The sequence below is a fragment of the Arachis hypogaea genome, chromosome 20 (assembly GCF_003086295.3).
Source record: "Arachis hypogaea cultivar Tifrunner chromosome 20, arahy.Tifrunner.gnm2.J5K5, whole genome shotgun sequence".
NCBI classification, from domain to species: Eukaryota; Viridiplantae; Streptophyta; class Magnoliopsida; order Fabales; family Fabaceae; genus Arachis; species Arachis hypogaea.
In genome coordinates this window covers 1,696,646-1,721,911 of record NC_092055.1, presented here as the reverse complement: position 1 = coordinate 1,721,911, position 25,266 = coordinate 1,696,646, and the positions used below count along the sequence as shown (strand labels likewise).

Genomic DNA, 25,266 nt, shown 5'->3' with positions numbered 1-25,266 from the left:
TATTTTCCTAAATTATAATAATTATGCATTATTCATTAAAATGATTAAAAATATTTCTAATTGATAATTGATAAGTAGTTTAATAATACATTAAATATTAATTTTATATAATTATAATAAAGATATTTTTTTAAATTAGTATAATTATGCATTATTCATTAAATTCATTCATTTTGGAGGAAAAATTGATTCATGAGAAATTGACACTTCACTTTCATTAGTTGAGAGAAAACTCAGTTTTAATATATTAAGTAGATAGATAGATGATACTATATTTTAGTTGTACTTGTCAAATAATAGTAACAAATTATAGGAAAATGAATTATATCTTTAAAAGTTTTGAATTGTTTTATGCAGATTTTTGGTTAATTTCTCAATTCTTTATTAATACTATAATTTATATATACTTGTTCTCTCTTAAAAAAAAAAAAGAAAAATACACGTGCCACTAAGGAAGAATAATTATATCTTTAGTTAAAAATATTAACTATATTTAAAAATGAATAACTTCTATTTATAATTATGTTTTTAAATTTAAAAATCCGTTATATTTATGTAAAAATTTATCTTTTTTTAAAATAAGTAATTCTAGTAACCAATAATAAGGGAAATACCCGTATGACAGTACATAAAAGTTTTGAAAGATATATTTTTCAAGAGTGAAAGCAGTTTTTTTGTTTTCTTTTCCTTTTCCTTAATTACCTAAACAAGCTGTAAATAATTATTTGAGAAAGAGGAGGTTAGTTGAAAAACAAATAAAAAAGAAGATAAGAGAGCGAAAGCCTCATGTTTGGGATTTGCGTGTGAAACAAGCGAGTGGAAAAGCGCGTGGGGATTGTGTTTGCATACAATAAAATAAATCAAATCTTTCTCTCAAATGGAATGAAATCATTCATCACCCTCTGTTTTTAGTTTTTAATTTTTATATCTATGTATGCTTCAAAAAGCAATCTCAATTCTCATCTCAAGTCACCGTCTTTCAGCCTATAATATACTTCACCAGCTACCTCCTTCCTTCTTGTAAGTTCTCTTCTCTGTGTTTTGCTTTGCTGATTGCTGTTTCGGATAAAGCTGAGATTTTTTCTATGTGCTGCTTCTAAGCTTTTGCCTTTTTGTAAATTGGTATCTCTGTGTGCTCCAAAGTTAAATTCTTTCCAGTTGATGGTAAAGTTACTGGCTTTCATAGAATTTTGTGTTTGTTGAGGAGGATTTTGATTTTGGGGGGAATGAAATCAAGTTTAGTTGTGAAAGGGAGGGTTTAGGATTTGAAGATGCAGCGTGTTCGATTTTCGTCTCAACAGGGAGCAGTACACAAGTTAGGAGACCCTCAAATGACATTATCTCCCAAGTTTAGGTTAGCTGTGATCCAATCTTCATTGGAATATTCTCTCAGGGGAGACCCCTTAATACCGGGCCTGCCGGACGATGTTGCTCTCAATTGCCTTCTCCGGCTGCCGGTTCAGAGTCATTCATCGTGTAGAGCTGTATGCAAGAGGTGGCATCTGCTACTTGGAAACAAAGAGAGGTTTTTCACCAACAGGAGACAATTGGGATTCAAAGACCCCTGGCTTTTTGTATTTGCCTACCACAAGTGCACTGGAAAGATCCAATGGCAGGTTCTTGACCTCACTCACTTTTCGTGGCACACTATCCCTGCAATGCCCTGTAAGGACAAGGTTTGCCCCCATGGTTTTAGGTGTGTTTCGATTCCCCGGGATGGCACTCTTTTTGTATGCGGTGGTATGGTCTCCGACGTCGACTGCCCTCTTGACTTGGTCTTGAAGTATGAGATGCAGAAAAATCGTTGGACTGTCATGAATAGGATGAATACAGCAAGGTCATTTTTTGCCAGTGGAGTAATTGATGGGATGCTTTATGTAGCTGGTGGGAATAGCACTGATCTATATGAGCTGGATTCTGCTGAGGTATTGGATCCTCTCACTGGAAATTGGCGCTCTATCGCCAGCATGGGAACCAATATGGCATCTTATGATGCAGCAGTTCTCAACGGGAAGCTTCTCGTCACGGAAGGCTGGTTATGGCCCTTTTATGTCTCTCCAAGGGGGCAAGTCTATGATCCCAGAACAGATAATTGGGAAAACATGGCTGTTGGACTTAGAGAAGGCTGGACCGGTTCAAGTGTCGTTGTTTACGGCCACTTGTTTGTTGTCTCTGAGCTTGAAAGAATGAAGCTAAAGGTCTATGACATGGAAACAGACTCCTGGGATGCCATAGATGGTCCCCCTTTGCCTGAGCAAATATGCAAGCCTTTTGCTGTCAATGCTTGCGATTGCCATATTTATGTCGTGGGCCGAAATCTTCATGTTGCTGTTGGTCATATCTCTAGACTGCTTCCAGACGAAAATTCTGACGAAAAATGGAGCTTCAGTGTTCGGTGGCATGTAATTGATGCACCGGAGAGTTTATCTGATCTCACTCCTTCAAGCTCTCAGGTGCTGTTTGCATAGTTTTTCTTATTCTCTAGTACTGTGGTAAGAATGTTATCTGAATAAAATGTAATTAAATATAATTATCACAATAGTCTAGAAGTTGTAATCGCAGTGTGAGGGGATACTCTTTCGAATTATATTAATGGAAGTACCTTCTTGTGGTTCATTGAGCTCTATAACATGTTTTTTTGTCATAATTTCTAGTAATATGTGTCTTTTTGAAGCCATAGTAGATTAAAGTTTTGATGGGATAGAAAGGAAAATAGTGTTTCGGTGTAATTTACACATAAGCCATTTTCCATGTTAGCCCTTTAGTTGCTCAACTTAACTGCATACATAGGAACTAAATATATCATGTGAGAGACAGAGACTGCAACAATAAAATGTTCTGCAATTTACATGCTTATTCATTTTACTTTGTCCATTAGGCTTCTTATAACCATAGATTGATTAACAGTAAGTAGGTTATAGTGACTTATATAGCTTGGGACAATTGAACAAGAACTCAATAGTCTATGAACTGGAGCCTTTTTACCTCACAGGTTAAACTTAACCAATCATGAGCTGTGCTAAAGGAAATGCAGTACCTAGTCATGAACCATTAACATATTAAGTAAAATTTTAAAACAGAGACCAAATTGTTGGCCCAGAGGGACCAACAACTTGATGGAAAAGACTTGTGATTGTCTTAACACCTTTAAATATAAGCCACATTTATTTACCAACTGTTCTTTAGAATTGATGTACATTGGTTTTATGCATGTATCTGTCACTTCCTGAGAATTCCCAAGTTGTACATGATTGGATTTTGCTAATATATTCAATTCCCGTAAGAAAATTTCTCCCCCTTGTTGACCAAGTTGATCCCTCTGTTCCTAGGTAGCGTTTGTTTTGAGATATTGGGACAGAGACTTGAAGACTGAGACTCAGTATCATGTTTGTTAGCTCAGAGACTGATACTAAAATTTATGTCTTTGTTCCCAAAATTTCAGTATTTCAGTACCTCCAAAAAGTGGGGACACAGGGACTAAAATTTTTAGAGACGAAGACTGAAACTTTAATAACATTTTATACCTCAAATATCCTCATTTCAATTAATTAATTCTAATTTTACCGTTTGTGCAAATTAAATTAGAGCTTCATTCTTGTTTCAATTTCTGTCTTCTACTTTGTACCAAACAGAATACTAAAATTTATTTCAATCTGTCTCTTAATCTGTCTCTCAGTCTCAATCTTTCAGTCTCTGTCTCTGCACCAAACGCTGCCTAAAAGACATTATAGGCTTTCTTAATGGTCAAAGAAAGCCGCATTGATACTCATTACTTGTGCAAACCAAGTAGTGATGGTGTTGTGTAAGTATGGTATTTTCCAAGATACACGACACTAGACAACTGATGATGGTGTTAATTATGCTATTCTTTAGTTTGTTGAACTCCTTGAATGCTAGCAAGTACATACTTTAAATAGATTTTAATGCTTTGCAACAAAAGGGTGATGTGCTGCTTGCTTGTGAAGAGGATGTGGTCATATTAATTAATTGAATAATTTGATATAGGGTAGGGTGAACCAAAGTCTATGACGTTTTTTTCTTAGATCCACGTTTCCATTATTGTAATGTAAGTAGCAGAATGTTATGTTGCACGTGCTACTGTATTCATTGTGAAGATATTGATAATTGATCAGAGTGGGCTGTTGGGTCCATGAATTTGGTTTTGGTTTTGGTTGGTCATCTCAAATTATAACTTGTTTTGGTGGTTGAAATCATACTTTTAGGTGAGATAGGTTACCTAGGAGTGGTTGAATATAGTCATTAGTCTTTTTAAGAAAGGACTACAAAATATGAGAAAACATTGAAACGATAGAGATGTACAAATAAGTTTGTATGTCATATGGCAGAGGCATCTTTTATATTTATGTATTAGTCTATTTATTCAAATAAGTTTGTATCTTTTCATTTTCATATAGTCTCCTAGCTAGTCCAACCTAACAATACCTTTATTAATGATATAAAAGTAGATAATTTTAATCCAAAATGCTAGATTTTAATTAATAACATCAAATACATAAACAATTTTGTATTTTAAAAGAATTTCTTTAGAGCACTAATTGGACTGAATTTTCTTTTTAAATAGTTTAATGCGAGAAACTGAGAATTATTAATCAAAAGACTATTACAAACTAATGAAAGTTAGACCAAATTGAATATTGTTGGAACCCTATGTTGCTATCAAAGCAGTGGATGCAGCAGATAAGGTATGGTTGCACTTAGTTGAGTGAATGTAAAGCAAGAAGCCAATCAAACCTTGCAGCTTATTGACATCTCCCCTAATTACCAGTGTCTTGGGTCAAAGAGTCAATTTTGAATTTTCCCACAGCTAAAAAAGAAAATTCAATGATTATTTATCTTTATGTAAAAACCATAGTTATCAGAATCGGACTGGACCGACCAGTTTGATAAAAAAATCAGTGAACCGGTGATCTGACCGGTTCGATTGGCAAATTGGACTGAACATGAATGCGAATCGGTCAATGGTGATCAAATCTGTTGAAAATTGGCCGGTTCGCGCCGCAGATCACATTAGAACCGCCGCAGGTCCACGGTGCACCCGTGGGTCGCCGAACCGCGGGATTGGCGACCCACGGGATTCGATCAGGAGACCGCGTGAGCATACAACCTCCCCCTTCCCGCTATGCAAACTTGTTCCTCAGTAATGTATATGACAAAAAGTATATATATAACAAAACGTGAATGATTTTTTATTTTTTATTTTTATCCTTTTAAAGGATGATTTACATGAATACTAAACAAGTAACAATACATACTATATAAATACATTGATATTAATTGTTTATCTTTTGTTTTTTTTTTCCATTTAAATTGAAAAAATATTTTATACTAGTGACTAATTTATTATCTCTTTTTGTAGTATAAATTATATCTAAGAATTGATATTTAATTGTTATTAATATATTTTAAAAAATATGCATTTAACTTTTAATTTTAATTTTATAATTTTATATCTTTATTTAATTATGACCGGGTCAACCGAATTAATCAGTGACCCACCGGTTGAACCAATGACCCAGTGACCCAGTCGTATGACCAGGTCAAATACCGGTTCAGTTCTAATAACTATGGTAAAAAAATGCAAACTTTTTTTTTGTTTGCACCAGGGTATCCATTAGGCCGGAAGCCCAATGACTAATCCCTCGGATACTGCAGAGGCACACAAAGTGGGCGACCCTCCCAAGCAAGCAAGCAAACTCCATTCCCATCCTCCAGTGAGTATGAACCCGGGAGAGATGGTTAAGGGACACAGACCCTCATCCATCTGTGCCAACTTGCGTTGGTAAAATGCAAACTTTAATATAAGTAAACTTGTTATTTTTTTTTTTTTGGTAGTCAACTTGTTATTTTGTATTTATGATTTTCGAGAGAGTCCAAACGTAAGCAGCCCACGAAAAGCCCACAATAGAAGCCCATGAAAAGTTTGATAGTTTACTTTATCGATGGATTTCCTTCGTAAACAGAGAGAGGGATCGGTGGGAAGAGGAAGAAGCTAAGTAAAATCGGGAAAAAAATGGGTGCCATCACGAGCGCGGTGATAGCAGTGGCGGCGGTGCTTCTCGGATGGGCCACCATCGAGATCGCATGCAAGCCATGCCTCGAAATGGGTCGCGAAGCCATCGATCGTAATCTGAACCCCGATTACGATCCCGACGACGATAACCGTGCAATTCGCGCACCTCTTAATCCCTCCTCCGCTGCCGACACGGATGAATCCTCCTCCTGTGCACCTTCCACCGCCGTCAAATCCGTTTGAGCTGCCACACTCATGATCATCACCCTCCGCCTGATTGGTATCGTCGTTCACTTCCTTCTGTAACTCAAATCAGCGCTTTTTGTTTTGGAAGAAGAACAGAGAGAGGAAAAAGGATATTTTTCCCTTTGTATGTAGGGTTGAGTGTGGGGATGTTAGTTTGATTAAATGTAATTTCAATGTTAGTGAATAATGAAACGTTTGAGATTCGTCTACCTGATTTTACTGAAATGGAGATGGCGATGCTGTGAATTGTTATTAGCAAAGTTTAAAAATGAATGTTTGATAGTAGTAGCTTCGTTTATAGTGCTCTTTTGGAAATTATTAAGCAAGTTTAAACACTGTATTATTAAGGAAAAGAAAAATGACCAAAACCACGTTATTATTTAACTTGATAATGTGTTAGCTTCTATGATTTTCCAGGTGCGAAGTTGTGGAGAAACGACAGAACTCGTTGCTTCACACAAAGCGACTTAAACAAAACGTGGCCAACCGATAACCGTACGTCATTCAGCGAGAATGGAATCACAAGAACTATTTTTTTGGGTCATGAAGTGAGAAGTTATTTTTTTAAAAGAAAAAACTCGATGGTATCTCCCACTCATCGCGATTTGTTTCCCTTGTTTATATAGCATTATTGCAACAAAACATAAATGGAATGGAAAGTTATTGGCCCAACAACTTAATTTGTATCTAAAATAAGATGACATTTTGTTGATGATACCATTTATCTATTAATTCTATTGAATTTCTCGATCATTTTGGAGAATGACTTTGAGTCGCCGAGAATCTTGTATAAAAGGAAAAATTATCATGCGAGATATTATGCTTTACAATAATAAAGTACAGTTGTCGATGAATGGGGGTGGAAAAAAAGAACGGGAATCCACTGTTACTGTACATATGACGAAGGATCAAACATTAAGTTTGCCCCACGTCATTTGAAAATGTGAAAGACTATGCCAGATAATTGTATATTTGGGGGTTGCTCTTGTCCCTCTCCAGATACTCTCTGTCAATCAGGCTTTCAATCCTTTTCTTCAAATCAGCTGGTTTTATTGGAAACTTGAGCTGTTCATAACAAACCAATTCCTAAATCAGTATCAATTATAACTAGTAGGGATTAATAAAATGAGGTGTGGTAATGACTTACCTGTTGGAAGAGTTCGGTAATAAGAAGGGTGTGACTAAGTACTTTCCTTGTCTTCATTATCCTCACAATGGCAGCATCAATCTGCCACAAAAACATACGAGTCATAAGCTTTGTGAGATGAGGTGTACAACGCAAAATTGATATAATTTTTTGTTTTAAAAAAAGAACACAAGAAAAAACCTAGGGCATATACGATAATATTGCTTGCATGCAACAGGATTCCTAACCGAGGCATATGCTCTTGTTTGGTTGGACTTGGCAATTTTTTAAGGTGTCCAGTTTATTTTATCTATTCATTTTAAATTGAGATAAAAGTTTTATTATTATTATTATCCTGTTTTATAACCCAAAAAAAATATCCTGAAAATGGGAAATAAAATGGAAACAGGGTGGTGCCGCCATTTCAATAAAGTTAAAATAAAATTATAAACTTAAGTTGAAGATAGAAAACAAATCAAACACCTATATATGATATACAAAAATGCTATTTATACACCAAAACCAGCCACTAGTATAAAAAACATGTTCAGAATACAAAGTACACATCGGAAACGAGTTAAACAACACATGTATTTATACATAAATACACGATGGCTGATTTTGATAGCTGATTTTAGTGTACATCTACCATGATTGATATATATATGTTGATCTAAATTGCCTACAATTCCATATTGTAATATTTATGAATTTTAATAATGTAATATAGAAAGGATTAAATTAATGCAGTTTTTTACACCTTTTATCCCTTGAAATCTCTACAACTTCAAAGGTCACAGAAATGAAAAGATTTGATTGGGAGTGTTGGTGCATAAAAATTGTTCTTCAGATAACATCTTTTCTCATTATTGAATCCAACAGCTTTTCTTTTAGCTTGAGAATTTATTTGAGTGAGCTTTTCTTTAAACTTCAATAACATACAAAGACAAAATATTTTCATGTACTATGGCCTATTGGCCTCTAAGATATGATCTTGAAAAGGCTTTTGAGAACAGAAAATTGACCTGATACTGACGGTCTTGGAAAACTCTTTCAGTGGTGCTTGTGTTTTCCTCCACTGTCTCCTTCAACTGAATGGCATTCACCTGTATTCCAGATGGTGAAGTTAACTCAAATGAAAAATTTAGAGGACTAAAACCAAAGAAAAGCAAAGTCCTTAACTTCCAGAATTGAAACAAAAGTGAAAGTTTGAGATTTCATTTAATCAGTTTTCTAGTGTGATCTAAGCAATGAGGGTGATACCTTTATACGGTAAAGAGGAGCTGTAAAGCCATCATTAAAAGAGAATGAGTCATCATCCTCCACATCTCTACCCTTCGGCGACTGTTGCAGGTTCATCAAAAGAAATCTCCATTAAGACACTAAAAAAGGACCATAATTACAAAATAAATTTTATACACTGGTAATTCTCTAAATGATTCCAAACATACCTTCTGTAGGACACGAACTTTTCCACATGCAAGTGATTGCAGAGTCCTTCTCAGTTCTTTGTCCTCGATACTGGTAGAGTCCTTGATATCTTGAAAGCTCAGTTTCTCGGCATCATTGAATAGCATCAAAACAACAGTCTGAAACTCAATCAGGAATGCAAAATGAATCCATCCAAAAATGTATGCAGTGCTATATAGACAGCAATACAGATAAAGAAATGATGTTACATAAAAAGGTTTTGATAGGCAAACCTGAAATAGGGAGACTGCCAACTCCTTTTTCCCTTTAGGAAACTCTGCCTTCAAGACACAGTGACCTAATGAATTTTGCCACATCAAACGCCTTCCACTGTATTTGCTAAGATAGAACTCTTTGAAAATATCCTGAAGGAAAAGGAAAAGAAAACGGCCATGCCAGGTGAGCCACTGTCAGGGCCACCAAAAGTTGAAGAGTATTAATCAGGGCTAGTGCTGAACCTGGTAAACATTCAATTCATGAGGAAGTCTAACATCCATGGGTGGATATGTTGGCCAGTACCTGCACTCATCCAGCAACTTAAAGTCAATGGAGTAACTGAGAGCAGTAAGTTATAGATCATTATAGCTAAGAAACAAAAGACAACAGCTTACCCAGTTGTCAGGACATGAACACTCATTTCAATTCCTGATGGGAGTTTTGTCCTTGCTTGGGATGACTGTTTGAAGGACTCATTTATTTCTTTTGATAATTCAATGTCCTGAGGGAGAAAATATGCAAGAATCTATGAAATAAAAGCTTGGTAATCCATTAAGTTAGTCAGGTCACGTTGATCATAGTTACAATGAACCATCAAATTAGGACACAATATCACATAAATGGACACTATCAAAGAAAGTTACCATAATCTTTGTTCATTCAGCAAATTTAAATTTAAGTCATAGTTATTTCATACAAGGGACCACTCCATAGTTGCTGATATGCTGTAGATTTTTACACAACTACAGAAGTATTCACTGGAAGAAGACTTATTTCTCATTTTTCAAACCACAATGGCTCTTCAAATAGAGAGGGAATTTGTGATTCAAAACCCAGTTTCAGCCCCACAGCTGGATCTTAATCGGGACCAAGGACCATAAAGAGAATTTCTCATCAGATACAGATTCTTAATTAAAGGAAGAAATTGAAAATACTATGATTGGTATAGAGAGTACCCACCCAATACGTACCAAACCAAGAGTCTACTAAAGGAATAAAATTGCTAGCCTATAAATTGATTCAGATTATACCTTAAACATTCCTTCCAATTTGTTTGTGAACTGACTGCCACACTCAGTCTTCAACTGTATTGATGAAAGAAAATGGTTAACATAATAAAGTATATTAACTAATTCAGAAATTAAATGGTAAAGGAAATTGTCAACCTTGGATATCATAGACTTCTCTGCATCAATAGAAGCACTTTTTCCCAAAAGAAGTCTTTTTGCAAGATCTTTCTTATAAAAAGCTTCAAACACATCTTTGCCCTTTAAAACAAGAAATGTCAAGTAATGTTGTCACTATCAATATTGAGAAAATATCAGAAGAAATTTAAATGAAAAGTACAAAAAACAGTGTTTATTGTGTAGGTGATTCACCAAAGAAAAATTGAACAAACCTGAATGAACCTAAATAAAACCAGGACTTTATCAAGTGTTCCCTCCAGTTCCTCTTCAGAAGTACCCTTGTTACCTGCACGGAGCTTCTCATCTAAGAACTTGGCAATCAACTCTGCTGGTCGGTTCTGTCACACATAAAATAGCAACAGAGTCAGTTGACTGCAAATCACCAAAACAGAAAAAGAAAAAATCCCCAAGTGTAAAGGAACCACTTCACCTATCTTGAGGAGCTTTGATATTTCACAAGCTCTCTCATGGACACAATATAGTTGATTCATAAACAACGGATGCAGAAATTTATTCAAAATTAGCATGTTATGCTCCATTAAACATAACAGCTAACGTAGATCTTGTTGTCGCATGTTTCTTATGAAGATCTGATTCAGAGACTGTAGCCCATTTTTTTTACAAGGTAGCTAAGTGTTAGCGGAAGAAGCTGTTTCGAATTCTAAGTGGGTAGATGTCCTCTCCAGGTGTACTTGTGATACACTTTGAAATGCTTTGGCATTAAAAAGAAGGCTGTTAGGGTTAGGCTATGTTTCTAAATTAAAGCACAGCTTATGGCCATTCTATGCTGAAGTTGATTGATAAGGAAGTGCAAATATCCAAGGATGTCTGTACTCACCTTTTTATTCTATTAAAAATTGTATTACAATCACAGCAACCGGTCACAGTCATAGTATTTTCAAAACATTGAAAGCAATTCAATGGCATGTAAAAGACATCAGCTATATTGATATCTGCAGCCATGGTATTTGTATCAGGTTTGGTTTAATGATTAGGATATAAAATGTTTACTTATGATAGCTAGAGGATAAAATGGTTTGGCAACATTGCTTTTACTACCTCACAGGATCAAGTCCGTGGCAATTGCAAGACTAAAAACTTGGAAGTTAAATGGTAGCCATAAACTTGAGCAGGAAAGTGGAATTAAAGGAAAAAAAACTCAAAACAGTTGGCCCACAACTTACTGAATTTCTATCTTGAGACTTTAACAAAAATAGGAAAATGACAACATAAAAATGAGAATACCTGTCGTAGATTGATAAGATGCTCAAATGAATCTTTAATGGTGTTAGAGAATACTTCATTCTTATAAAAACTTTCTTCCCATATTCTGTCAAGAGAAGCCTTAAACTCCAGAAGTGAAGAAACCATGTCTTTATCTTTCTCCTCATCCATAACAATGGCCTGCCCAGTTCTCCTGATATATGAACTTAGGGCTTGTCTTAGTGACTCAAGGGCATTGACCCTTAAAAAGAGTGAGTACATTCTCTGAAGGTCTTCAATGCGATTTCCATCCATAAGCACAGAGAAACCCTGTAACACCAAAAACAAAATTCAATAAATGGGAGAAAAAAAAAAAGAGGGGGGCGGGGGTGAACACCCAGAAAAATAATGAAGCTGGTAGCAGTCACAACCTTATCAAGAATGGCAGGTATATGACGTTCAAGAAGTTGCTTTTCTGCTGTGGCTATCAGCAGCTTCCTAGTACTCGCATCCAAGTAGATCAGGCATCTGTCATGTTCCTCTTGCAATCTTGTCTACAAAAATGAGTACAAAAATATCAATTCAGTACATAAACAATGTGGTATGGAGGAAGGGTTCAACTATGCAAAGATAACTATTATGCATGATCAGATAAAATACATACATGGCATGGCAAGATCCAATAGTTAAAGAACTACTTAAAGGAGCACATACAAATACCAACAATTCAAGCTAACAAGATAATAGAAGGGGATAAAGAAAAGGAAGCACCTCCACATGCTTCAAATAATCTGGAACATCTGATTGCTGCATGTATTTCATACCTTCAGCAGCATAAAATTCAGATGTGCATTCAAGAAATGGCTTCTCGAAGCTTTCTGCATATATTCCCAGTGCTGTGAACATCTTCAAAAGATGGTTTAGAAGCGTTCTATCCACTGCTTCACCTAATCTGAAATACCAGACGAAAAACAGAAAAATGAAAGCTCCATCACAAAAGGACATTTATGCCCCCCCCCCCCCCCCAAAAAAAAAAAAACTAAAAAAATGATAATTTAGCTAATCTTTTTTATGGTAAGAGAGATAAATTAATTCACATAACCACAAATAATGGTCATATATAATAAAGGCGTATTCTACTGGGCCAAATTCATTAAAAAATAATTAACAAACTACTCAAGCCAAAACTATTCACAAAATTATCCTTTGTATTTCAACCAGTTACAATGGTTACTGATATATTTTGAAACAGGAAATCAGGAATATTACAAGTATTTACTAATTTTTGACAGCACATGCTCCCTCATGGTCTCATCAGTGTCATATCAACTCAGCCCATGCAAGGTAATGGCAAGAAGAAAATAAAATCTATGATGACAGCAAATAGAAAAACCAACGAAAAACACTCCCTGCCACCTGCATACATAGTCATCTATAAAGAGGTCTGACATTCATTTATAAGATTAGGATTGTAACATAAGGATTTACCTTTCACTTTCAATCATTCTTAGAAGACCGGTAACAGTTTTGTGTTCAACTTCAGGAGATAATGAAAGATGTTTGCGGAAAAGTTGTAAGCCCATGTCCCATAAGGACCGTACATTTGCTGTTTGCTTCACATATGTCCTATCCAGATACAAGGCTATACCTCGAATCATCAACATTTGGTCACAAAGATCCTGCCAACATCTCTCAACTAGAGATAGAAAAACAACCAAATCTGGGCTTTGTCCAACCAAAGACTGCAAAGCTGTAGATATATGTGCTTCGCATTCCGTTTCAATTCGCTGATAAAGATTTCCAGCCATTTTATATATGCAAAGATCACTGACAGCCTACAGAAGAGTTCAACATAAAATACTAATGAGCTATTTCACCATAAAATTCACAGGACAAACCCAAGCCAACCCAACTGTGAATAATAAATAATAACAGAATATCTAGGAATACCTGATAAAGCTTTTCCAAATCACAAGAGTCAGGTTGCTTCAAGAATATAGCACAAATAGCAGACTTCAATTTTGCCCATGTAACCTCCTCAAAATTTGTGGGCAGTGTTGGCTTACCTTTGAAAGGAAAACAGGGACGTATGAATAATAAATTTAGAAGTTGTCCCTTTGTAAAGCTAAATATTCAAACTTATTTACAATACTACTGTGCCAATTTGTTTTCCAAAGAAAAACAGGAAACTACAAATATGTTCCGCTTCCACATAAAGAAAACAAGCTTACAGTACCACCATGTGTTACATATACATTCACCATAATAAGAAAATACAAATAAGTTTAGATGTAGAAGACTAGAAGTTATTGATAGATATCTCTATAAAGTAAATCCCATGATATCGCATCTGACATTATATAAAGTGAATTTCAATTTGGATGCATTGAGTCTTTGCATTTGCATGATCATTCAAGTGAAAAATGCAAGACTGAACCACATTTTCTAATGTGGCAGGATATGATCGAAAGGCAGTTAGTGCATTAAATTTAAATTCTTTCTCTTGGTAGCTGCACTAAACTAATAGGCAAAAGTGAGTGTTTGGGTCTTACATTAGGAGCTTCTATGTTATGACTGACTCAGTAATTAACTTGTGTGGGTCTATAGACGTAAGAATGACCTAAATAAGTACACCTATTGAGCCCATCTTATTGTTTGCCAAAGAAACTGAACTGTTTCATATCGTGCTTCACATTTTAATAGACTTGGAAAAGCCAGATCAACAGAGAAAAAGCCTATGAGCTGAAAAACGGGAAGAATTAAAGAATATAAGCAGAAATGGAAATTAGGTTAATAGAAAGGGGGATTGGAGGTGCACCTTTGTGGAGCTTGATGAGGAGCTTCTTAGCGGGGTGGGGAGGCGTGGCTTTCTTGCGGGAAAGGTTGGCGGCGGGAGCGCGAGGGTTGTTGGGGGAGGGGGAGGGAGAGGGGGAAGCGGCGGCGGTGGGGTCGTTGTGGGACATGGAGTCGAAAAGGAGGTCGTGGTGGTGAGAGGAGATGGCGTTGGAGTCAAGAGCACAGGCGAGGCCTTGCGACTTGGCTTTTTTCATAGAGCTGTTTGTTTCAGCTGGCGACGGCGACGGCGACGGCGACGAGCGTTTCGTTGAGGGCTGAGACATGAAAATGAAAACACAAGAAAGTGTGTGTTTCTGTTTGCGTTCGAGGGATTCACTTACAGCTCCACCACCACCACCACCATTACCATTTCTACTCAAAAAGAGTAGTGAGTGAGTGAGTGAGTGAGCGAGTGACGATGGATTTGAACACCTTCAGATCATGGATGGGATGAGATGGGATGCCTCGCTCTCCCTCTCCCACGCGCATTCCAATATTTTATGTTATGTTTTTCCATTATTTAATTTACACATAATTATAAACACATCAAAATTAATTGAAAAAGTTTTAAATCTTCAAATTTTGTACAGAACTGTAACCTTTTTTGACACTGTGCCTTGTTGCAATTTATTCCTTAATCTTTGCATGAAATGTAATTTAAATTTTCATTAAAGAATGTGTATCTCATACTTTATTATTATTATTATTATTATTATTAGAAAAAGTCTAGTGGACAGCAATTCTATCAAATTTTGACCAGTATGTAACTAGCAAAGAAAAGTGAGTCATTGGATGAAATCTTACACTAATCTTACACCATTAAAATTATCATTAATGACTATTTGATGATTACAAATTACAAAAGTTGCTGCCCTTAGCATTTCTCTTGTTATTATCTTGCCGTAGTACTAGTAGGCTCATAGCTTTTTGTTTTTTTGGTGAGGGATGTAGTAGGCTGATAGCTAGAGATTGTGTTGTTGGCAGTTCACAGTGACTTTTGTATTGGGTTGCAACAGCATTTGGCCCATTTCATCAGATGGAACCGCTACTTTTCCTGTACCATGTCCTGTGGGCCAATCTCTATACATGCATATTGCATGCAGTTAGATGCCCCACACACTTTTTTTTTCTTTTATTTGGAATGTAAAAAACAAATTGCCACGTTGTTTCTTGAGCAGTATTTATTTCTAGAGAGTGAAATTGAAACAGGATTTGAACACAAATTCCATTTTTTAGAAAAGAAATGGAATAATGGAATTATAATCCCACAAAAAGTTTTTTTTTACTAGGTAAAGTTTATATTTTTTTGTTATTATACCATAAATCTATTTTCTTTTTTAATTGAATGAAAAATATTTTTTATACCCAAAATTTTGAGTTTTATGTTACTCACTTTCAAAGATATGTCAGATCTAAAACATTTTAAATTAATTGATTGGAATGACAGTTTATTGTTCAAAATCTGTACAATAAAAATTTTAATCAAATCACACATCACAGTAAACTACACATTCTAAATCTTTAAGAAATTTATTCAAAAGATTCGTAATATAACTAGGAAGACATTTCAAATACCACACATGGGTTACTGGGCATGCGAGTTTTATATAACCCATTTGATATCTACGTATCCGAGAATCAACAAATTCTACCTCACATTGTTCGCAAAATTTTTGGTTGTCTTTTTTTTTCCCTCTCCGATCACTCGATAATTTCCACAAGCACAAATTCCACTTTTTACAGGTCCAAAAATTCTTTCGCAAAATAATCCATCTTTTTCAGGCTTATTAGTTTTGTAATGAAAAGTGTTAGAAACAAGAAACTGAGAGAGTAATCTGAAAAGTGTATTATTGAGTGTGATCAAGGGTACAATATACAAGGGGTATTTATAGGTGCTAAATGAATCAGAGTAATAAAGGCATAGAATCCTACAATTAATATACAGATATACTATATAAATATAGACTATACTAATTGATCTAAATTGATTCTAATGATTCTCTAACATCCCCCCTCAAACTCAAGTGGGAGCTAAGGATACCAACTTGAGTTTGGATAACAAAGTCCGGAAACGAGTCGGGTGATGAGCTTTCGTGAAGATATCAGCAGTCTGATCTAGTGTTCCAACAGCAATGAGACGAACAGCATCAATAAGGATACGTTGCCGAACAAAGTGACAATCAATCTCAATGTGTTTGGTGCGTTCATGAAACACATCATTATGGGCGATCTAAATAGCACTGCGATTATCACAAAAAAACATCAGTATGGGACGACTGAGGAGCACCCAGATCTTCGAGAAGCCAACGAACCGGGATAACTTCAGCAGTGGTGTCAGCGAGGGCACGGTACTCAGCTTCTGTGCTTGAGCGAGCAGTGAACGTTTGCTTCTTAACACGCCAAGAAATGAGAGCATCGCCAAGAAACAAACAGTAACCAATAGTAGAATGACGATCAGTGGGATCACCAGCCCAATCAGCATCGGAGTAAGCCTGAAGAGACAAAGAGGAATGGGCAGAAAAATAAAGGCCATGAAATAAAGTGCCTTTGATGTAGCGAAGAATGCGAAGAACTGCCGCATAGTGAGTAGTACGAGGAGCTGACAAGAACGGGCTAAGTACATGAACCGGATAAGCGATGTCTGGTCGGGTGACAGTCAAGTAGACGAGACCGCCAACTAACTGTCGATAGAGAGTCAGATTATCCAAAACAGTGCCATCCATAGCGGTAAATCGAACATTAGGCTCAAGAGGAGTAGACTCAGTGCGACTATCTGTAATCTCAGCGCGAGCAAGAAGATCTGAAGCATACTTAGCTTGAGAGAGATAGATGCCATCATCGGTGGAGATGACCTCGAGACCAAGAAAATAGCTGAGAGAACTAAGATCTTTCATCTCAAAGGTACGATGAAGTGAGGCCTTGAAATCAGAGATACCATCAACATCATCCCCAGAATCATGTCATCAACATACAAAAGTAGAAGAACAACTCCATGTTCGCTTTTATGAATGAAGAGGGCATTCTCATGAGGGCTAGAAGTAAAACCAAGACTGCATATGGTAGTGCTGAACTTGTCAAACCATTCACGAGGAGCTTGCTTAAGTCCATAAAGTGCCTTGCAAAGGAGACAAACCTTATTAGAAGAACAAGGATATCCCGAAGGTGGTTTCATATAGACTTTCTTTTTCAAATCCCCATTAAGAAATGTATTCTTCCCATCCATCTGACTGAGAGACCATTTTTTAACCGCGACAATGGCAAGAAGAGCTCTAACAGATGTAAAACGAGCAACAGGAGGAAAAGTCTCTCATAATCAATAACATACTCTTGCGTACAACCTTGAGCAACCAAGCGGGCCTTATAACGGTCAATAGAGCCATCAGAGCGAGTCTTGATCTTGTATACCCATCTACTGCCCATAACTTTCTGATTAGAAGGAGGATCAACCAAATCCCAAGTGTGTACTTTCTCAAGTGTCTGTATTTCTTCCTGCATTGCTTGTTGCCAATTTGGGTTTGAGGAGGCTTCTCTGAATGACTTAGGTTCATGTTGATGAAGGATAGTAGAAAAGCAATGGTAATCAAGAAGATGAAGAGGTGGATTCCTTACCCTAGAAGAACGAGCGGGAGGAGGAGGCATGACGGTAGGAGCAGGATCATCGTCCGGTCTGGAATCATCGGGAGATGGAGAAGGCGGAAGAACAGGAGGTTGTGGAGGGTCACTCGAGATAGAATTTGTAGAATCATCACTAGGAAAAAGATCAACATTGGGGTTAGTAAACAAAGGTGACTGAGTAGTAGGAATGGACTCAAAGGATGAGAACCGAGAAAAAATGTGGTGCTCCCAGAAGACAACATGACGAGATATACGAATACGTTTAGAGAGAGGATCCCAACAACGATAACCCTTGTGTTCAGTGCCATAACCAAGGAAACAACACATACGAGCCCGAGGTTCAAGTTTACTATGTTCATGAGGCTGAAGAAGAACAAAACATACACAACCGAAAACTCGAAGAAAACTATAATCTGGGGAGGTATGATAAAGACACTCAAAGGGAGTAACATTACCAAGAACAGAAGAAGGGAGTCTATTGATAACATGAACAGCAGTAAGAATAGCTTCACCCCAAGTACGCTCAGGACACAAAGAAGAAAGGAGCATTGCACGGACGGAGTCAAGAATGTGACGGTGTTTGCGTACCAGGACAAAAAAACTCAGACAAAGTACCCTGTTCTGCAAGAAAGGCTAAGAGTCTGGAATCACGGTATTCCATAGCATTATCACATTGGAAAACCTTAATGACCTTGGAAAACTGAGTTTTAATCATAGTAGCAAAGTTGATATAGATCTGAGGTAGCTCATGGCGATTAGTCATCAAATAAACCCAAGTAAAACGGGAATAATCATCAATGAAAACGACAAAGTAACGAGCTCCGCCCATAGAGGCAGTGGGAGCGAGGCCCCAAACATCAGAGTGAATTAGATCAAAAGGAGAGCAAGCAAGAGATAAATTATTGTGAAAAGATAAAGCATGTTGTTTAGCAGTTTGGCAAGAAATGCAATTAAAAGATTCATTTGGAACCTGACCTAAAATACCCTGAGACACAAGAGGACACAGTTTTCCTAAGGAGGTGTGGGCAAGACGTTGATGCCATAAGTGGAGGGTAGAGGGAGAAGAAGCAGCACAGAGATTTAGTACAGGAGGAATATGAAGATTCTCAAGTTCAAACAACCTTCCGACTTTACGTCTAGTCTCGATGACTTGTCCCGTCCGAGGATCCTGTACACGACAACCAGAAACGGAAAAAATGACTTCAAAACCCAGATCAACAAGTTGACCAACAGAAATAAGATTGAAGTTTAATTTGGAAATATAATAAGTATCATGAAGATTAAGAGTTGATTGGGATACAGAACCCTTGTGTGTTGCGTGCAAGAGGGAGCCATTTGCAGTATTGATAGAAGGTCCATTTGTAATGGTAGACATGGATGAGAAAATATTACGCAACGGAGATATGTGATTAAAGCAACCCGAGTCAAGGAACCATTTAGAATTACCTGTAGGGGTGGAAAAAGCAGCAGGAGTATTACCAGAAACCGAAAAAAGACGCTGAAGAAGATATGCAATATCAGATAGAGAGATAGGAGACGAGTTGAGTGAATCAGGACGTGGTGGGCTAGTAGGATAGGCAGTAATTAAATGTCCTGAGAGCTTGCAGTAACGGCAGAACAGTTGTGAACAATGGTAGCTAATATGACCTTTCTGGTGGCATGTGCGACATTCAACAGAAGGACAGTCGGAGAAGAGGTGCCCAGAACGGTTACAGTTTCGACAGAATTTACCCTTTATGTCAGTGGCAGCAAAAACATCTGGCTTTTCCATGATAGGAGTCACAAAGATCAAAGAGATGAGAGAAAATGGCAATTTCGGAGCAGAAAATGAGAAATCGGAGTGCAGAATCAAAAAGAGCTCACCAACAAATCTTAGAGAGGGTCCCACTTCTCTGACACATCAGCAGTGACGTCAGCGCCACATCAGCAGAACTATGACACGTGGCGGCGCCTGAGAGGAGCGGCATGCCACGTTGGCGATGATGTTGAATACGGGTGGGCAACCGGATCGGGTCGGGTCGTTCACGGGTTACTGGAGCGCGAGGATGGCTTGCGACGTGACACGTGGGAGGGCAAGGATCGTGCGATCGCCACCAAGATCCAACGACTGCTAAAAGCTGGAGTGCGAGGAGGGCTTGCGTCACAACACGTGGGAGCGTGAGGATCGTCTGATCGGCGCCGAGATCCAACGGCTGCTGAAGCTTCTGGAAGGAGAAACAATGGAGGTGGGCAGCAAGATTCCGGCAGCGCGTGAGGGCGCATCCGGGGGCTTCTGGCGGCGTTGGAAAGCTGACGAAGAGAAGAACACGATGATGCCAGAGGTGACGAACCAAAGTGTCGAAAACAGATCAAAAAATGAGAGCAAAGAAGCACTGTCGAAAGAGAAAAACAAGAAGACTATGAACAAAAATTCATTGGAAAACAAACCTTAGGCTCTGATACCATGTTAGAAACAAGAGTCTGAGAGAGTAATCTGAAAAGTGTATTATTGAGTGTGATCAAAGGTACAATATACAAGGGGTATTTATAGGTGCTAAATAAATCAGAGTAATAAAGGCATAGATTCCTACAATTAATATACAGATATACTATATAAATATAGACGATACTAATTGATCTAAATTAATTCTAATGATTCTCTAACAAAAAGTATAGGCTTTGTTACTTCCCCAACTATCTCTCCATTAGGTAAGATTTTTTTTGCCCAAGCAATTATTTGTTGAGGAGAGACCGATCTAATTCGGAGTTGTTGATGTTTATATTGATCAATCATAGAGTAAAAATGATGATTCCATCCAATTAAGCTTCCTTCCTATGAATCCTGAAGTTCTTCTCAGATACAAGGAAATGATTCAATTCCATAGCTAGAGATAGATCGTAGTTCTCGAATGAGTAATCGAAAGGATTTTGGAACATTTGCGGGTTTTGGTATTATTCGTCCAATGATCGTAGTCGCGAGTACTATTTGACGAGCTTTAATATGATCAGATTTATAAGTAAGCATCTCTTGCAAAATATGAGCAACACCAAATCCCTCGAGAGCCCAAACCTCCATCTCACCTACGCGCTGTCCTCCTTGTTTAGCCCTTCCTCTAAGGGGTTATTGTGTAACAAGTGCATAATGCCCACAAGAACGTCCATGTATTTTATCATCAACTTGATGAATTAATTTCAAGATATAAGGCTTTCCTATTATAACAGGCTGTTCAAAAGGATTCCCTGTTCTTCCATCAAATATTCTGCTTTTGTCCGGATACTCGAGTTCAAATATTCACGGATTCGACGTTTGTTTACTGGCTTCATATAATTCAGAAAATACTAGTTTTCTCGAAGCCTCTTGCTCATATCTCTCATCAAAGGTTACTATTCGATAATGTCTATCTAGCATATTCCCCGCTAATCCGAGTGAGCATTCAAATATCTGTCCTATATTCATTCTTGACGGAACTCCTAATGGGTTGAAGACCATATCAACGGGTCTTCCATTTTGTAAATAAGGCATATCCTGTCTAGGCAAAATTTTGGAAACGATACCCTTATTTCTATGTCTCCCGGCCACTTTATCACCTACTTTGATTTCACGTTTCTGCAATATATATATATATATATTCCAATAGTTTCTGGATTATAATTGGAACCTTTTTTTTTTTTTTTGAATCCATCTTATATCAACAACTCGACCTCTACCGCCTATAGGTAGTTTTAGACAAGTTTCCTTTGAGGAGGATACTTGAATTCTAAGTGTAGGGGTGTTCATGGATCGGATCCGATTCACATATCCGCAGTGTTTATCTGAATCCGATCTGAAAATTGCGGATATGGATCCGATCCGCAAGGCTATCGGAACCGATCGAATCAGACCCACACACTAATCGGATCGGATTGCGAATTTTGTGTTGATATCCGCATATCCGCTTATCTGCAAAAATAAAGAAATAAATAAGTAAATATTCTTTTTATGTTTTATTTCAACTAATAATTATCATATATGTTGTATTATTTTAATTTATTATTTAAGAAAAATATGTTTAATATTATTTTAAGAGTAAACATATTTAAAAAATAGAAAAAAATAAACTTTTAAAAATATTTTTGAGTTTTGCGAATATATCCGATATCCGATCCGATCCACAAATGTGCGGATCGGATCGGATCGTATCCAAGCTTAAAAACTGTGGATATTGGATCCGATCCGATGATTTTAGTGCGGATAAGATTGAAATGTTGGTCATATCCGATCCGATCCGCGATCACCCCTAAACAAAAGTACTGAATCTAATATTGTGATTGGTGGTTAAAAATTGAACCTAAACTTTTAATTTAGACACAAAATTTTAATTTATTGAATATTTTCAGATAAAATTTTAAGACATAACTCAATTTTATATACTTTACACTAAATACAATATTTCCTTTAATAAGCAACAGGTAAATTCACTTAAAATTTTTAATACCGAAAGAAAAATCTCATTTTCTTAGAGAAGAATTATAGACAAGTGTTATTTAATCATAGAATAATTAGGGGTGCACATAGATCGGGTGAAGTCGGGTTTGATGTGATTCAGACTTGGTCCGAAATATACATCGGTCTATTTATTAGACCCGAATCCGACCCTAGACCCGATGAAACTAATACACTTTCGGGCCACAATTATATCGGGTGAAAATCGGGTGAAAACCGGGCCGTTAACATTACATTATGTTGATACTTTCTTGTAAGCTAGCATGTAAAAATATCTAAATTTCCAACTCTAACCATTATTTAACATGATAAAATTCACTTAGAAAAATATAACAAGAACCAACCCTTCTTCAAAATTAAAGTATAACCACAATCAATACTAATATTGTCTAATAATACCAAATATTTAAAGGAAAAGTCTAGGGGTCAGCAACTTTTGTGTTTTCTGGCCAGCACTTAACCATCAAAACAAAAGTGAGTAATCTCCCACCATTAGATGTAATCTCACAACATTAAAAACATCATTGATGGCCAATTGATGGTTACAAAACACCAAAATTGCTGCCCCCTAACATTCCTCTATATTTAAATCAATACAAATAACACAATATTATGCATTGGTCTAAAGTCTTATGCATTCTAAACATAAAACATTAACTTATAGTCTTATAATGACTAATAACACAAAATATTAAGGTTTACAATACTTAAATTCCACATAAGAATAGTCATAATCCATCACTAATAATACAAAATATTAATTGTGCATGATAACCGGGCCACCGGGTCGACTTCGGGTGACTCGAGCTATGGCCTGAACCGACCCAAAATAATGACCGGGTCTATTTTTGAGACCCTTACCCAATAAAATCACACCAAATTAGCTTCTAAAGTGTTCGAAACTGAACCGGACCTTCGAAACGGACCATATCATGTGCACCCAATAATATATTACTGTATTAATAGTACGATATAGCTAGGTTCAGCGGGTTATAAACCTGATGCATTACACTAAACTTATTGTCTCCCTATGACCCAACTCTTCATTGATTCACAAGCTCATTGTTCTTCTCCTATTTAGTAAGTCTTCGCAAGTACTTGAGCTTCATGGGTTTAATTTATTTGCTGTAGTTCAAAAGAAACAGGCGTGAAAATTAAAAGTAAAAAGTCAAGATGATAATAATATTCAATCTTCTGTGTAGTCTCAAAATTAGAAAGTTATCATGTTAGAATTAAAGCAATAATATATCCTAATTCTGGGTCAAATTAAATAAAGGAGATATTAGAATTCAAAGAGAATAAAGACAAAAGTTAAAACTTTTCTTTTCTTACTATGATACTTTGTCTCTATCATTCTCTTTTGCAAATTGTTGACAAACTTAAATGTATGAATATGATGTGGAGTAGTATATATGACACACTAATAAATAGATTCATGTGTATACGTATAATAATTCTAATATCATACATTATATTATTAAAATACTCTAAAATAAGAGTTGGGAAATAGTTTTCAACTTTATTCAAGATATATTATATGTCTTACTAATGTTATTTGTGATAGTATTTTAAATATGAGATAATTTTAGAATTGTACTTATAGTAACGTTTTGAGTAGCTAGTAATTACTAATGTCGAGAAAATTATTTTTTCCTTTGTAATCACGTATGGCATTTTAGGATAATATTCTTTTGTTTGACGATAATATTCAAATCATGTTGTCATTGAATTTCAATACATAATAAATAAAAATAAAAAAGTCTACTAGGATGTATTATTTTTCAGCTGGTTAGTTGTTATTTTGAACATTTTTATAGTCATAAATGGTCATGATCTATTATCAGCCACAAATCCTGAGGAACAAGCTTCTAGAAATCCAATCATATATACCAAACTTTTAGTATCATTATTAGTGCAATACAAGGTAGGGTTTCATGGCACATGACAATGAAAATTGACAAAAATGGTAAAGAAAAAAGCAAATTAAAAATTCATGACACGCGAAATGGGGAATCTAAGACTTGTTGAATGAATCCCTTGGCCTTGACCAGATTCCAACTTGCGTGCTATTTGACTTGGACTCTCTGAAGTTTCAACTCTCCAGCCAGTATCCTTAGACTAAAGTCTACAACTCAAACAATATAATGATTAACGAAATATATCCCGAAAATATTAAAATGGCATATACGTGTAATATATAAAAATTAGGTGAATTCTATCGTACCCTCTCTAAAATAAAAGATAAATTACTCTTTGTGATATATATATATTGAAAGTGATTCATCAAATGAGTTTTATGGAGTAGAAGAGATCTTTACGAATGCAATTAATGTACTTGAAGGTAGAGGAGAGCTTATGGTCTGTAATGATAGAAGTCATAAAGACATTTGAAAAGATTCTTCAAATTCTCAAGTCATAAACACAGTTAAAGACATTGTTGTTGATGATGTCAAATACAAGTTTTAAGGGATTGTAGATTCGGATCCTCACGAGATTAAAGACATTGTTGTCGATGAGGTGGAGATCAGAGTCGAATTCAATTGCAGACAATAGGATTTGCAAGATGAGATGACAATTATGCACACAAATTTAATCACTTTCATGGGACAAAAATTTTACAGATAGTGAACTCCGAGCATGTTATCACCATACAGAAGAAGGCGGAGGAGGCGCAGTAGATGTACGCTGAAGTTGGGAAGGAGTTGTGCCTATGTAAAGATTTTCTGTACATCAGTAGCACAAATGTTGCCACGTGTACGTACTTGCACCTTGTTGATGGGTTTGTAAATTCACCGCAAAGAGATTTTTCGAGCGGTAATAGCCACCACCACCACCATAAACTGTTAGTGCTAAACTAAATTTAAATAAGAGGAGT

At 36.4% G+C, this 25,266-nt stretch overlaps 3 protein-coding genes across 3 annotated transcripts; 2 read left to right on the top strand and 1 right to left on the bottom strand.

Annotated features, from left to right (window-relative positions):
* The first annotated feature begins 746 nt into the window (after positions 1-746).
* Positions 747-2,616, top strand: LOC112783397 (F-box/kelch-repeat protein At1g30090). Its single transcript, XM_025826331.3, has 2 exons — positions 747-1,020; positions 1,144-2,616. Exon 2 carries the CDS (start codon positions 1,272-1,274, stop codon positions 2,466-2,468), a length of 1,197 nt encoding a protein of 398 aa, XP_025682116.1. The 5' UTR covers positions 747-1,020; positions 1,144-1,271; the 3' UTR covers positions 2,469-2,616.
* Positions 2,617-5,966: 3,350 nt separating this feature from the next.
* On the top strand, positions 5,967-6,486 carry LOC112784264 (outer envelope membrane protein 7). Its single transcript, XM_025827417.3, has one exon. The coding sequence runs from the start codon at positions 6,032-6,034 to the stop codon at positions 6,272-6,274; it is 243 nt and encodes an 80-aa protein (XP_025683202.1). The 5' UTR covers positions 5,967-6,031; the 3' UTR covers positions 6,275-6,486.
* A 544-nt stretch (positions 6,487-7,030) lies between these two features.
* On the bottom strand, positions 7,031-14,870 carry LOC112784262 (cullin-4). Its single transcript, XM_025827416.3, has 17 exons — positions 14,298-14,870; positions 13,430-13,545; positions 12,968-13,314; positions 12,251-12,431; positions 11,911-12,033; positions 11,522-11,809; positions 10,489-10,614; positions 10,256-10,357; positions 10,121-10,174; positions 9,485-9,591; positions 9,332-9,392; positions 9,107-9,238; positions 8,855-8,992; positions 8,667-8,747; positions 8,429-8,509; positions 7,425-7,505; positions 7,031-7,342 (listed from the first exon to the last, which is right to left on the bottom strand). Exons 1-17 carry the CDS (start codon positions 14,596-14,598, stop codon positions 7,229-7,231), a joined length of 2,433 nt encoding a protein of 810 aa, XP_025683201.1. The 5' UTR covers positions 14,599-14,870; the 3' UTR covers positions 7,031-7,228.
* Positions 14,871-25,266: the final 10,396 nt, after the last annotated feature.

Excerpts from the sequence above, each read along its gene's own strand:
- LOC112783397 (XM_025826331.3), top strand. The coding sequence starts at position 1,272 with ATGCAGCGTGTTCGATTTTCGTCTCAACAGGGAGCAGTACACAAGTTA.
- LOC112784264 (XM_025827417.3), top strand. The coding sequence starts at position 6,032 with ATGGGTGCCATCACGAGCGCGGTGATAGCAGTGGCGGCGGTGCTTCTC.
- LOC112784262 (XM_025827416.3), bottom strand. The coding sequence starts at position 14,598 with ATGTCTCAGCCCTCAACGAAACGCTCGTCGCCGTCGCCGTCGCCGTCG. Across the intron at positions 13,546-14,297 it reads CCTCATCAAGCTCCACAAAG|GTAAGCCAACACTGCCCACA; the intron begins GTGCACCTCCAA and ends TTCCTTTCAAAG. Across the intron at positions 8,748-8,854 it reads AAGTTCGTGTCCTACAGAAG|TCGCCGAAGGGTAGAGATGT; the intron begins GTATGTTTGGAA and ends AACCTGCAACAG.